The sequence below is a fragment of the Argiope bruennichi genome, chromosome X2, assembly GCF_947563725.1.
Source record: "Argiope bruennichi chromosome X2, qqArgBrue1.1, whole genome shotgun sequence".
In the NCBI taxonomy this organism is placed as follows: Eukaryota; Metazoa; Arthropoda; class Arachnida; order Araneae; family Araneidae; genus Argiope; species Argiope bruennichi.
The window spans coordinates 129,947,108-129,962,295 of NC_079163.1; the positions used below are offsets into that span (position 1 = coordinate 129,947,108).

The following is a 15,188-nucleotide window of genomic DNA, read 5'->3' on the forward strand; positions in this document are numbered from 1 at the left end:
TCGTTTTTGCGGCTGCATCGCCTGTGAAAGAAGGGAGGGGATGAGAGTCAAAAAACATTTTACTTCTCGGAAGTTTTCTTGACTGCAGAAAAAATGAAAACCGAAAAAAATCTCGATATTTTAAATTTTTGCTATTTTTATATTGGAACGCATGTAATAAACGAAGCATCTAGGGTTCAAAATTCGGATCTGTCTAAGATTGTATCACGAAGTCGTTGCATGTTAGAGAGTCTATGTGACTGACTGTTCAGGATGATGTCGTTAATTGATGACGATGATATTGGCTAAATTACTGCTTCAAAATCCTAAAACTTAGAAATGCCCCCCCCCCCTTTTTTTTTTTCTGTATCTTACAATTCCGCAGAAGATGGTGTCATTAGAATAATATCCCTTACAACTATCATTTTAACGGTTCGTTTCTTTTTTTTTTTTTTTTTTTTTCTCACTGTTATTCGTTGCGTAGATTAGGAGGGAAAGGAACATGCGTTGTTGAAATTTTACGATAATTCATTTGTTCAATAAATTAGTAATTCCACACTTTAATTACTTATTCTATGGAATAACCAATTTATGAAATGACTAATAATAGATAATTAAAGTCTGAAATAAATAGATTAATTGAATTATATAATATGCGAAATGTAACACACACACACATATATATAAGCATTATTTTCTTTAAAGCAGAATGCAGTTTCGAAGACAGAAAGACTAATTAAAGTTTTAAAGTTCGCTTTATTTATCTCTAATCCATCCTGGGAAGGCATATTTATTTACAAAAAGGAGAAACAAAGTTTTCCTGTTTTATATACTGTGATGTTTTAATAGGGATTTTCGTGGCATGTCAATCAAAAAGTAAGGGAAACGCAGGGATCTTTTAGAAGAATGTGTAAAGTCAGCGGTATTTTGTCCCTTCACGCAGTGAAGTGTCGGCGTTTAGCCGATTCAGCAATTTTATAAAGCTTCTCTTGAATTAATTAAGTAGAGAAAGTGGAATGGGGTCAATTCACGGTCACGTGTCAGGTACCAAACAAACTGCTTCTGTTCAATATTCAACCATTCTGCGCATGTCGTGATGTCTGCCGATAACGTTAACGAAACCATTGTTTAGTAAATATTACGCTAGCCTATCAATTATTAAAAACTTCTGATTTTTTTAAAGATATTATTTTGAATTATTTTCTCCAAATTTTCTTAGTTATATAATTTTATTTCTTGTATTAAAATTTTAATTAATATTTTCAATGGAATTATTGTTTTTGCATAATTAATTAACATCGCTTTTTAATTCGTTTGGTGCCGCTTTATTCTTTCCTTTCCCATATTATCCCCCCCCCCTTTTTTTTTCTTATCTGAAGGATACATTTTGACAAATGACTATGGCAGTGTTTTTGAAAAATTACATATGTTCTTTTTTTATATACTATTTAAATATTATTGAATGTTGAATCCTATGAATATAGTTCCCCCAGTTAGTTCTTTTTAAAAATAATTATTTCTCCTAGATAAGTTAATATTTTAAAGCTTACTAATAAAATTATTATATTTTTTTTCTTATGTAATTACTGTTATAAATATTGATACTTTGATGTTTTCAATTTGCTCAGAGGAAAGAACATGAAACTCAAATTAGTATATATTCAATAAATTATGTTTACAATTTCAAATTATGAAATATAAAAGGTATGGATACCTTTTTTTAAACCTATGCAACTTATGAATAAATAATTTCATTTTAATTTGTAGCAATCATTAAGGGAAAACAAACAAAATCACGCTTTCATAATTTTTATTAACACACACACACACACACACACACACACACACACAACACACACAACACACACACACACACACACACACACACACACACACACACACACACACAGAGAGAGAGAGAGAGAGAGAGAGATAAAATATATGTGATAATTATTTGAAAAAATATGATCAAATGTATGTTTCAATGTACTAACTAATTCAGAATACTAAAAAAAACTATTTACTATTTATCAACATTTATTTTTCTAAACACTTAGAAATAATATAACACAGTATGACAAGGAATGTCAATGCAAATGATGAAATCAATTTTATTCAACTGAAACATCCTAGATACTAAAGAACATTTTTTTATCACTAATAAAAACACAATGTTGAACAATATACTTTTAAAGCAGAACATTTATGAAATTTTTTTAAATGCTAAAGTTACATTGATAAAAATTACATTGAATGGATATCATAAAATAAAACAAAAACATGTAATACAGTAAATTTAATAAACAAGAATAAGGTCATGATTATATATATATATATATATATATATATTATATATATATATATATATATATATATATATATATATATATACAGAGAGAGAGAAATTAAATAGGATATAAAGAGGAGTTGAAAGAAACACTTTTATGCTTTCACAGAATTTTATAATTCAAAATTGGTATGTTAAAGAAATAGAAGAAAAAAAAATGAAACATGCATGTAGCAATGAAGTTGGGAATAAAAAATATATAATAAATGCTGATATGGAAATTGATTTCCAATGAAAAGACCTTTATTTATTAAAACAGAAATCACTGAGGTGCGCAGTGTTATAACAGGATATTATGGTAACAGCCAATTTCAGTTTCAATACAATAAACTATTGACATTTCATTTTTAACAATAAAAAAGTTATTTGATATAAATTCACTGGCATTTTTAGAAATTTGTTGGTTAATCCCATTTTATAACACTATACGGAATAGTTACCAATATATTCAGTTAGTTTTGATTGGCTTTTTATCTGAACTAAAGGATGAATTGCTTTTGACAATACATACTCTGCAATTGGAAGTATATGTCTGTCTAATTTCCATAGTTCAGAAAACAAAATCTTGTTCCACTTTTTTAGGATACCCTGTAAGTGTAATAGATATAGATGAATAGATAGATGAATTTGGGATTTATAAAGTGTTTTCATTTCTGTTGACTTCTAATCAATTCGAAGCCTATCAATAATATCTAGGAAAGAGATACAGATTTATGAGTCCTGAATACAAAGGATGTAAACTGCTCAAGAAAGGAAGAAATATGACGAATCGTTTGAAAAGCGTGTGGGCAGAAATAGCAGTTTTGAAGAGAAAAAGGCATTTTTGCAAAACATGAATAAAGGTTAAGCTAATTCAAGTGAAATGTTTTCTTTTCCTGCTGAGGATAATAGAATTTTAACAAGCAGTAATTTCTTGACAAAACGAAAGCAATTACAAACATCAGTCGCTCCAATTTTTTTAAAAATGTCAGAACAATTTTTTACTTTTAAGTCAATGCTTAAATGAATGGTTTTAGGAAACAAAATAAAAATTGAATATTTCAAAGTTTTAAGCTGTTAGAGGAAAATCTCTTATTTTTGAGATCATTAAAAATTATTTAGATTTTCTATTCCTTTCTTTATTACTTAGAAAGAGGGTGGGAGGGGGCATCTATCACAACATCATCTTTGCTTATTGACAGTCATTTACCTTTTTATTTTGTTACTATTTTCAAATTTTTAATTTTTGCTGCTACATTTATCATAATATTATTTAAATTTGATTAAATCATTTCCTGGAAAAATTTTAGATACATGAAAAATAATGAAGTTACTCTTGATATTGTTATCAGTTAAATTCAAAATTATGATTTTTTTTTTTTTTTTTTTTTTTTTTACAATACAGTAAAAATTTTTAGGCACAAAGGAATTGTAAAAATAATTTGAAAACACCGTTTACTTGTACTTATTTGAGAAAAATATAAAAGAATATTTACATACAAATATTATTTTTAAAATTTACCATTTAAAAGCATTTTAAGTGTGAAGTTATTAAAAGAAATTTAAGGATTATTGTGCTATAAAAACAAAACAAAAAATATACAAGACATATAAAAGATTTAAATTGTAATTATTATTTATTGATTTATTGTAAAAAGTTACTAAATTTGAAACAAAATTTATTTGCAACCTTTTTCTAAGCAATCTAATACTTAAATGCGATCACGCGTACGGACTAAGGAGCGGGGCATCTGTTTTCTGAGAGGGAAAAAAATAATTAATAAGGAAATATCCGAAATTCCTTCCAAATGACCATGTTACTTTAAAACTAGAGTTTTCCCATTGAAAAACTGATTTTCCGTGGTATATTTTTAAAACTGTCGGTCTCGGACCAGCGAGATCCCGATGCGCGGGTTAAACAAAGAAAAATGGCTTTTAAAATATTATTAATATGCTTTAACTTTTTTGTTTTATAAACCTTGGAGATATTTATTATCTAGTTCATGGACATTAAAAAAAAAAAACATTTTTATTGAGGGTCCCCTCCCCTCGTTTCGAAATGCAAAAGGTTTTGCTAATTGATTTCATTGTAACGGTCTTTTACATGATAATTCATATGCATTACAAAAATGAAAAATATGATTAAATTTTTTAAGCGTTAATTTTATTTTTGTGCATTGAATGTGGTAGTTATTTTTAATTATCAAAGCGATAATATTTAATTTAGTGACAACCCAGGGTAAGAAGAGTAAAACTCCAATTCATAGGGGGATATTAGGGTGAAAATAAACTCATGTTGTAGGAGAAAACTAAATTATCAAATAAAAAAAGTAAATGAAAGGAACTGACTTAATTTTTTAATGTTGAAATAAATAATGACACATTATTATATTTTTTTATTAATACTTATTATGTATCAACAGTAATTTAATAAAAGGGATTCCCTTCGTTACATTTACTTAAATGTTCTGAAAAATTGCTTCTACATTTCTAAGTTGTTTTTGCACTTTTTACAGCATACTGTAGTTTCCCAGGATTCGTCTTTTTGCAGTACTCCCAAATGTATATTTTCACCTTTAATGGTTATCAAAATGTATGGATGTTCCATGGAATTCACATCAAAAGGGAAAGATTTCATTAATGTTCAGAGTGGTATTTGTGGAGTAACTGTAACTGGACTGGAAGACTGTGCTTGTGGTTTTCAGGATTTTTCATTGAGCTCAAATGAAAAGGTATCTATTCATCTTATATATATATATATATATATATATATATATATATATATATATATATATATATATATATATATATATATATATATATATATATATATATATATATATACTTTCTTTTAAATGCAAATTCTGTCAGCCAATTGAAATCTTTTAAAAATTTGTTTTTTCTATTGTTTTAGCGCAGCATATTTCTAAAATCAGGGGTGCCACCTGGTAGTGGTCATGCCTATAGCTTTTTGTCATCATCATTATTTGATCCATTAGCACCTGAAAATTGTAATCAAGAAAGAAAATATTGTTTTATCTTTCAAGAGCATTTATCTACACTCACTGAGGAAGTTATGGTTAAAAGATTTCCAGCTTTTGCCTTTGACTATCTGTATGAATTGGAAGTTCCAGAGGATTGGATAGGTATTTTGGTTGCCAACTCTTTGCATGAATATATATCTTTTAAAATCGCACTTTTCTGTTCGAACAGCAAAGGTTTTATATTATAGATAATCATATTTCTTTTTTGTAGCTAAGAGATATTTTATAATGTACTATTATATTCAAAAAGCCCATAACTTTTAAAGTATTTTTCAAATATAAATGAATTATGTCATTTACTGTAGAGGAAGTGAAGAATATCATGTGATCAGCTAGTCAGAACAAGTTTTTTTTTTTTTTTTGGCTTAAATTTATACAACGTATACATACAACTTATGATTACAAAAACATTTAAAATATCCCACTGCAGGAAAGAACAAGTCGCAAGTGTTCCATCATGTGAAAAGCTGGCTCACAGTCCCTCCTGATATCAAATTATTTGTCAAAATATCACATTCTGGTATTTTTGCGACTATTATCGTCCTATTTGATTTCTTTCCTTAGATGAAGAATTTGCTTTAGGAGCAATGATTCTCCAATTTCAAAGTATAGTGACGAAGGCTCTGAAGGAAATAGCAAAAATTGACTTGTAATCTACGCTTACATTTTTGTATTAACGTTAGAAAACTGCATAGTTGCACAAAGTATTACTTTGAAGGAACCATCAAACAAGCAGATTCTTTCTGTGCAGGTTTTTTTCTCAATAAAATATGTGCCAGAACTTTTTGAATGTTGTAGTATCTTTCACTGTTAGTTTTAAATTTTTAATTGCATGCGAAACACCCTCTTGATATTCTTTTTTTGATATTATTTCAGATAAAATTTCTACAATTACCTCATCATTTTTGGAAGACAGTAATTGGCATGAATCTTCAACATGTCGCTTAGTTTTTGGTCCTTTCTGTGTGGACATAACTAGCAGTTTAGTGCACAGAGTCCAGAAATTAATCGATTCTGCAAAGGATTATGATTACCCCTATTATTCCCAGGCCAGTAAGTGAAATATAATATCCAACTTAACTCACCTGCAATATGCAGATCAATTATTTCACCAGTGAATGAACAGAATATTAGAAATTACTTATAATGAACTGAATACATTTTTTTTTAAATTTTAGAAAATAACTGTTCTATGCTCGTTTAGATTTATACAATTTCATTGCTTAGATTTATCCATGCTTTATGCATTTCTTAAACTAAATGCTTACGATATATTTAAATGCCATATTACTGCAATAAATTTCAATTACCATGATAACATTTGATCTATTAGTTGAAAGTTACACTTATTTTACCTTAGAATCTTTACCTTCGGAATCCAGTGGAAATATTTTTGTTTGTGTGTTTCTTTTAATTAGCATTTTTTAGGATTAGTGATGGTAACATTGCATATAAGGAAATCTTAATTTTAAGCGTTGATTTTAAATCAAAATAAATTCTGTTTGTTATAAGAGTTTCAATGACCCTAAGCAAATTTTCTAATGCAGAATACTGTAGACCTTTGTCACTGTTTTGCTCTGGAACTTTCTGGTACAATTAGTATATTTTATGAAGTAAAAGTTACAGTTTTATGTTATTTATTATTTTTCTCCTTTTCTTTACACAACCATGATCCTTTAGAAACAGAGATTGATTGAAATCAAATCAAGTGCCCCAAAATGAGAAAAAAAGGAAGGAAACGTTTTGAATATAAAATTTTTAATTTAAACTGAAATATACAAATGATAATTATTAAGAACAGTAATTAAGCAGTATGATTTTAAAATGCAATTATTATTATTAAAAATATGCAGCATTATCTTTTAAAATACAAAGTTGATAAATCATAATTTACTGATATAAATACATGGTATTTTCTTCAAGAATTTCAGTGTTAGAGACCCTGAACTAACTTAGAGCCCTCCTGATGTAAAATGAAGTTCAGTGTACACTTTTGTTAAATAAATCAATGTATGCTAATTAAAATAAATCTAAATAATGTTTAAAATAATTTTTTTAAATTCATAATTTTGTTCATTAAATTGTCCAACTCTTACCTAGTTGAAACTAATTAATAAATAAGGAATAATTATATAGCATTTATTACAGGTATTTATACCTATTAGTGTGAATTTAATAATATGTAGTTGAATATTTCTGTAATTTTATATTTTAGTAACATATATTGAAACATGCTCTATTCCTTGTTTTAGAATTTTGTAATTACTTAATACTACAGATGTTAATGTACAGTTTGTCAAAATACATATTAATATACAATATGTATAGATTCGTTTCCATCTTGAGTTAGGTTAGCATGACCCCTTCCGTAATTATTGGCTATAGACTTACTGTGTAATTAGAACTTTAAATGTTATCTTTAATTCTATGATTGTTTTTATATTATCAGTTATCTCTTAATTAACAATAAAGATGATAATTATTACATTACTTGACAATTTCTATATTCAAAACAATGCCTCTGAATAATACAATAGTAGTATTGTTGAAATATTCTTTAGTGAAAACTTATTTTTCTATGGCTTTGTTTTGTAAATATGAAAACTTTCTTTTACAAGAGCACCAAAATCAGGACGAATTATACAGCTTCTAAGATTTTCTCTGTAAATAATCATTAATTTTAAATCTGGTCCTTGTAAAAGAAGCCTTTCCGTTTTGTCTGAATATTTGTTTTGAATTTTAGAAATTGAACATTTTCTATCCGTTTAGAATACAGAATATAAATGCTTTTAATTCATCACACATTCATGTCCAAAATTAAAGTCATAAACATGTTTTTCAAAATAATTCTAAATTACTATCAGTAAAATTTATAAATCTGTATTTTATATTTTTGAAGAACAAATGATATAATTTCAACCTTTAGTTTAGAAAAAGAAATTATTTAGTGTTAGTTTTTGCAGAACTACTGGAATTAAACCACGTAAACATCTGGGAGTTTTGCCTGCAGTTTTGTGAATGTTACATTAAAACAAACAAAACATCTCTGAAGTGAGAATAAGTTCTCATAATCGTTTAGGTGATTCATTTAGATAGAGAGCTTGAAGTTAACTAATCTCAAGCGGAAATGGTTAAATGGTTGCAAGTGATATCGAAAGTGGTATCCAGATTTTGGAATCAATGACAAAAAAGTGTTACTGTCATCAGGAAGGTCGGTCTAGTCCGCCACTCAGCAATGACACCTGCACATGATAATTACTTGGCATTAAGCGCAAGACGACATAGGCTGCCAACGACTCTTCAGTTTGCACGTGACCTTGCTGCTGAGTCTAGAATGAGAATTTCCAGGCAAACAGTATATAGATATCTAGCAGAGAGAGCACTTTACGCCCGGAATAAAGTCGCTCGTGTCCCTTAGACTGCATCCAATAGGAAAGACCGGTTGTTGTTTAACCGAATACATCAGTTTCGGACACAACAAGAATAGGAGCGTGTTCTTTTCAGTGATGAGTCGAGATTCACAACACAAAGTGATTCTCGTCGAATCTCATCTGGGGAGGACGAAGAGCTCCCTCTCATGGGAAATGGGAAATCGTTTTATTTATTTTCTGCAAAATATGTATATATTACTCTGTTGAGATTTTAAAGTTGTTTATTAATCAAACTTTTTTCAAGTAACCTAAAACGGCTTTGTCTTCAATAGCTGATGAATTAGAGCATGTATAAGTTTACTTAACCCTCTGATAGTATGGTAATCAAGTCTTTAAAACTATTCTATTGTCACCAGTCAATGGCACCAAAATATCTAAAAGGCTAATGGACTCTGGAATTAGTCAAGTGAATAATTATGCTGTTTGCTGTTTTATCAAGAACTATTCATTAATTTATAAAACATCCAGCTTCATTTTTTTAGAACTCAATAAATTATTTGCATCATCTCAAGCAATTTCTTTATAATTAAATGCATCTTGTTTGTTTATCAGTTTATTTATGTTATTAATTTATTTAATTAAATTACGGATTGTAGTTCTAATATTAATTTTATCGTAGAGTATTGCTGTTGACCAAATATTAATATACAGCCAAATAATAATATTGGTAAAATATTCATTTACAGTTTAATGATATTATATGATATTATAAATATTATATGCTTTTCATGCTATTGTTAGGAAAATCGTCTGCTGATGTTGCTAATATTGATGAGGATGTTTTGGCTCAGATGGAAGAGTTTGTTCCACTTCGGCAATATCATTTGACATTATTCAAACCAGTGTTGCGTTTATCTGTTGCTGATCACTCTCCTTATCATGGCTCCAAGACAGAAGCAAAAAAAGTGAAAAAAGTATTACTTTATTTGAAGTTTCTTTTTCGTTCTTCTGTCTTTACCTTCTTTTTATAATTTTTACATAGTTAGTTTTAAGGTTATACTTAATATTAATAATTACTTGTTGTCAAACCATACATTTTATTAAAAATGAAACATTTAACAGAATATTATACTGATGTTGAAAGTAGTGAAAATCATAATGTACACCAAAAGATTTAAATGTGAGGGAAATAAATTAGTATAAGTATCATTATTACTTATTTATTAATCACTATATAAGGTAGCTATCCCAATCGTGATCCAGTGTATAATTTTCAAAAAATTTAAGATAAGCATATATTGCCAGGGAGAAAGATGCTTATTTTAATTGTTGGATGCAATTCGAAAGATTTTTGTTTTAATTGTTGTTGTTGTATTCAATAAATATACTGTTGATAAACTTAGTAAATCTAAATTTTTTCTCTGCCTTTTAGTCTTATTAATCATATTTAATAAAATGTTCTTAACCAAATAACTTTTTAGCAACAACAATAAATCCACTTTTCTGAGACTAAAACTGGCCCAGTTATGGAATTTTGAATTTCATTATTTTAAACCAGTTAGTGGCCACCGCTTTCTCAAACTGCTCATTGACTAATGGTTTTAGATTTTTTTTTTGTTTAAAATTGTATAAAATAGTTGCATTAAAAGTTTCAGAACTTGATCTGTCTCAGTTGTAGAAGAGTGGAACCTTTTTTATTTAAAATGTTGTTGTACTAAAAATATTTTACTAAAATAGGATAGTTGTATTAGAGCAATGAATAAAAGTTTAGGCATCCATTTTTTTTTTTTTTCAGAAATGCGTTTATTGATTCACATAACATAAAATATATTGCTTTGTCATTTAGAGCGTTTTTATTTTCTCGTATATGTAGTGTAGAGAAAGTATAGTAAGCGTCAAAAAATTCGAACTCAAGATTTTAACGAATTTTCACATTTTAGAATTTCCTGATTTCGAAAAACATATTTTTAGAAACTGTCCTTCTGCCTGTCTGTGACAAAGATAACTCAAAAACGCTTTGAGCTAGACAATTGCAATTTGGTATACGGTCTTTGCACCAAATTTGCAGATTTCTATCAAATTTTGAGTAAATGCTGTTCAGAGGAAATCCGTCTGTCTGTCTGCTCAATTAAAAGTAAACACGATAATTACAAAATGAAGATTTTTAGATAGATGAAATTCGGTACACAGATTTAACATCTATAGTGTAGATACCTGTCAAATTTTGAGCCAAAACCAACTAAGGCGTGGTTGTTAGTCAATTAAGCCTTAGTTGGTTTTGGTTTCGGCTCTCGGTCTTTACTTTCAGAAATATGTAAATGCGATCATTAAAAAACGCAGTGACTTGAATACATCAAATTTGGTGTGGGATTTTGTGACTAGAAGTGCAATTTTGTGTCAAATTCTGGCTTGTGTATGAAAACGTGTCTATATAATGAAAAACGTGTCTAAAATACAAAATTTTTAATGCTCTTAACGAATGCCAGGGATTAATCTCCAAATAACTCGCCAAGACATACTCGACACGATAGATTGATTAAAAATGCTAAATTTATCCCAAAAGTTAATATTTCGTAAATGTTTTACGCCCATGCGCATGTAAAACGTTCTCGGGCATGAGAAGTTTGGTAGAGAATATGTGAGAAAGTTTTGGGGAGCCCACTCTCGCTGGTTCTAACTAGAAGATTTGTTGTCTGTCGTGTATTTAATGGTTTACAAATTAGGCTATTAGGCTTAACTACAATGCACCAGTAATGTATACAAATGCAATTTCTTACAAATAATGTAAAAGTAGGGCCGGCTAATTGGGGGGGGGGTACAGCGAATAAAAGGTTTTCTTTTCTTTTTTTTTTTTTTCACTTTCTTAAAAACAAAATAAAAATTATAATTGCCTTATGTAGTGGCGTTTGCGAAACTTCCCTTTTGAGCCTATAACATAAATTCAGTACGGTAAAGGAATATAAACAGTAGCAGTTCGTCGGCACAGAAATTAGTACTACAAAAATTTCTTATCTGGAGAGTGGAGTTTTTAAAAACAGATACTTATCTCGTAAGTTGCCTAAAAGTTTTAATTCTCAAAAGTCAATATGAAGATTGTTGCATTTCAGATATAATGATATAAATTTCTTCTAATTTTGTCAAAAGAAAATTATGTGAATGTTCATGTGATAATTCAGTAGTTAAAACTTTCAGAACCTCCCTTCCCCAAAACACTTCCAACTTCACCCAGCTAGTTAGTAATACTCAATCAAAAATGAATATCAAATAAGATGCAAAATTTCCTTTGCAACGTTCATCGTTTTTACATATAATAGTTGATAATAAATGATCCCTCATAAAATTTTTCATCTGAGTAACATTTTAAACCCACATACCTATTTCGAAGAATAAGCGCAACAGAAAAAAAATGAATATTCAATAAACTAGACATATTTCTGTCGGGGAAACGAGTATTGAATTTGGAGCTTATAAACAGCCAATGGAAAGAGAGAGAGAGAACGAAGACGAACTTTGGAAGAGAGAGAAAATGAAAATCATTTGGCCGGAGTCCAAACCTGGTTCATTCCTTTCTGCAGCTCTTGTTTTTCTAAATTCATTAGAAAAGAGGATTGCTTCGATCTTCAAATAATTAATCAATCATTTGTGTGCGCGGTAGGTTCTCATGGGCTAAGAATAAAGAATGTTAAATCTGCTCTCTGAATTTTTATTTTTAATGTTTTGTACTTGGAACTTTCAGGTTTCACTACAAAACTGCTTTGCCTAATGCTAATATACAGGTTTAATTTTTCATATTCTTATATATTTTGCAGAGAAATATCAAATCATCAAAAAATGCTAAAAATATAAAACCTTTTGAGACGTTGTTCAACCTTGAGATCTATGCAGATTGTTTGGACTTGCAGGCAACTACTCCAATGTATCCCAACAAGCTTGTGAAGGTTGTTGGAAGCATATCTTATTCAAATCAGTTCTTACTACATCATTGTTACAATACAAAATCAGCGAAGGTAATTATTTTTGCGAAAAAAATTTTCTTGCTGTAATTATGGTTATTAAAATTTAATTTTGTGCATGTCATTTTTATAAAGGAAAATATTGTGTGTAAAGATTATAACTTTAACTCCGATGAATAATAATTTTTTTATTATTATTTTCATTCAAACTAAAGAAATATATTTTAAACTTAAGTTCCTTTATATTCTGAATTTTCATAATCATTAACTAAAAAAGTTAAGGAAAAATATAGAATCATATGATTAAACATGATTAGTATGTTAATGTGATTCTGCATCTTTTATTTCAAAAATTGATTTTTTAAAATTTAATTTTTTATGGTAATAATCATATTATGATAATCACAAATGTTCATAACATATTTTGCCGATATAGTACCGTACATTGCTAATAAATAGACGGAATTAGAAGGGTAAAATTTTGGATAGATTAAAATATTTGTATTTATGAAGGACCAATTTATCTTGCATACAGGAATTTTTAATGTTATTATTCTTTAATTTTACATGAAAACAATAATATTTTCTTCACTTTTAGAACAATTATATAATATAGTTAAATTGCCATGTTGCTTGGTTATTTGTATCATTCTATATAGTTATTAAGTCAGATATTTTGTAAATAGTAATTTTTTTTAATTCGCTAAATATCATATGTTAATTTTAGAATAGGTGATTTTTTTTTTTTTTTTTTTTTTTTTTACTATTAAACATTTGTATGCTTGTATGCAAAGTTGTTAAAGTGATTTAAAATTATAATTTTATAAAAAATATTTATGTGTGAAACTAATGCTCATAGTTAAACTTTTTATTTCAGAAGAATTTAGAACTTTTTATTTAAATTCATTTTAGATTATTTCTATGTATGCTTAAAGCATATTATTAATATAGTGTTATAAATATTCTAAATATATGCAATGATAACTAAAGAAAAAAAAAAATTTTTATTTCAAAATGAACAATCCAAAAATTAATTTTGTGCATTTTTAGGTATTTGGGTTAGAAATAACACTGCATAAAGAAAGTTTAAATAAACTCCCTGATTGCGCGATTATTCATCCGACTTGTCTGACTTTTTTCATGAAATCTCTTGTCCTTCCTGAAAGCTGGAATTCATCTGAAGATTTTATATTAAAAGAGTACACATTTGAATGGAGCTCTGTGCATTTGAATTTTACTGAAGTAGAGTTTTTGGCGTTAATATGCATGTATCAATCATGGATTGCTAAGAACTTTAATCCAAGTGGACTTGAAAAATTAAAAGTTGCTTTAGAAGAATCCGCAAATTGTAAGTGCATTTAACTTTTTTGTTCAAAATTTCTGATTGTGTATATGATTGCTGAGATGTTGTCCCCAAAAGGTAGAACAAGATTTTTTTTTTTTTCTAGATATTGCATCTTGACACATACATATAAAATTTCATTAAATAAGGTGGTCAAATATTAGACTTTTTGTTTTTTCTTTCTGTATGGGATGATAGTAAATTTTCTTTAATGATATTTTTATACGTTCTCTAAAAGGTAAAAGTACCAATTTGTAAAATGTTTCTTTTACATTTCTCAATACACTCACAAAGTTTCATGATTCTATCTATGAAATTTTCAGATATATGGCTATTTTTAAACATAAAGTGATTTGCCAAAAAATAAGATAACATTTATTTCGAAAATGCAAATTTATTCAACGCGGATAAAAATATCATATGCACATATTTTCCTAGTGGACATCATCCAATCATCATGACTTCAAATTAATCTTCTAATCATGTTCAATGTTGTTCACTTTGATTAGTTGACTGTTGCAACCTCGTATTTATGAGAAAGAGAAGAGAAACGTTAGAAACTGATTTCTTAAGGTATCCCAGAGAAGACTAGAATGCCGAACAAGAAAATAAAGTTCTTTGCTCGCAATTTGTGCTTTCTAAAAGAATGATATATTTCAATAATAAGGAACACGTAGAAATTGGTGACCATCCATGCTATTTGTATTCATAATGCTGGCCTTTTTGCAGTATATGAACGACATTTTCAGAATTCTTGGCATGCTTGTAGGAAGTGTATATACAGAATGGTTTAGCAATGACAAATTACAGGATCTACTTTCTCAAGGAGGCCTAGGGAAAATGAGGCATTTACAAATAATACAAATATTTACAGTTTGACTTCCTTTGCAAGCCAGTCTCATGCTAAAGTTTGAATAGTCAGTTGCAAAAATTTAATTTTTGTAATTTTTTATTATTAGCTCCTACAAAAACCGAAGTATTTTCTTACTTTTGGGTGTCTTATTTGATAAAACTTTGTACTTAGAAGTATATGTCTAATTGCAATAGTTGAGAAAATAAATACTTATTCCATTTTTTTGGAACACTGTATAATGTCTCAAATGCTTTTAATCTAATTTTCAGTCATAATATTATTAAAGGATTACATACGATATTTTCTTGTTGAAAGTATGT

The 15,188-nt window shown here is 28.2% G+C and overlaps 1 protein-coding gene across 1 annotated transcript in view; it reads left to right on the forward strand.

Annotated features, from left to right (window-relative positions):
- Nucleotides 1–15,188, forward strand: part of LOC129959988 (intermembrane lipid transfer protein VPS13B-like) — a 200,936-nt gene that overhangs the window by 18,044 nt on the left and 167,704 nt on the right. Inside the window, exons 6-11 of the mRNA XM_056072952.1 lie at nt 4,822–5,037; nt 5,220–5,451; nt 6,226–6,402; nt 9,522–9,694; nt 12,530–12,727; nt 13,724–14,021. Of these exons, the coding sequence (XP_055928927.1) occupies nt 4,822–5,037; nt 5,220–5,451; nt 6,226–6,402; nt 9,522–9,694; nt 12,530–12,727; nt 13,724–14,021 (1,294 nt within the window). The remainder of the gene's footprint in view (nt 1–4,821; nt 5,038–5,219; nt 5,452–6,225; nt 6,403–9,521; nt 9,695–12,529; nt 12,728–13,723; nt 14,022–15,188) is intronic.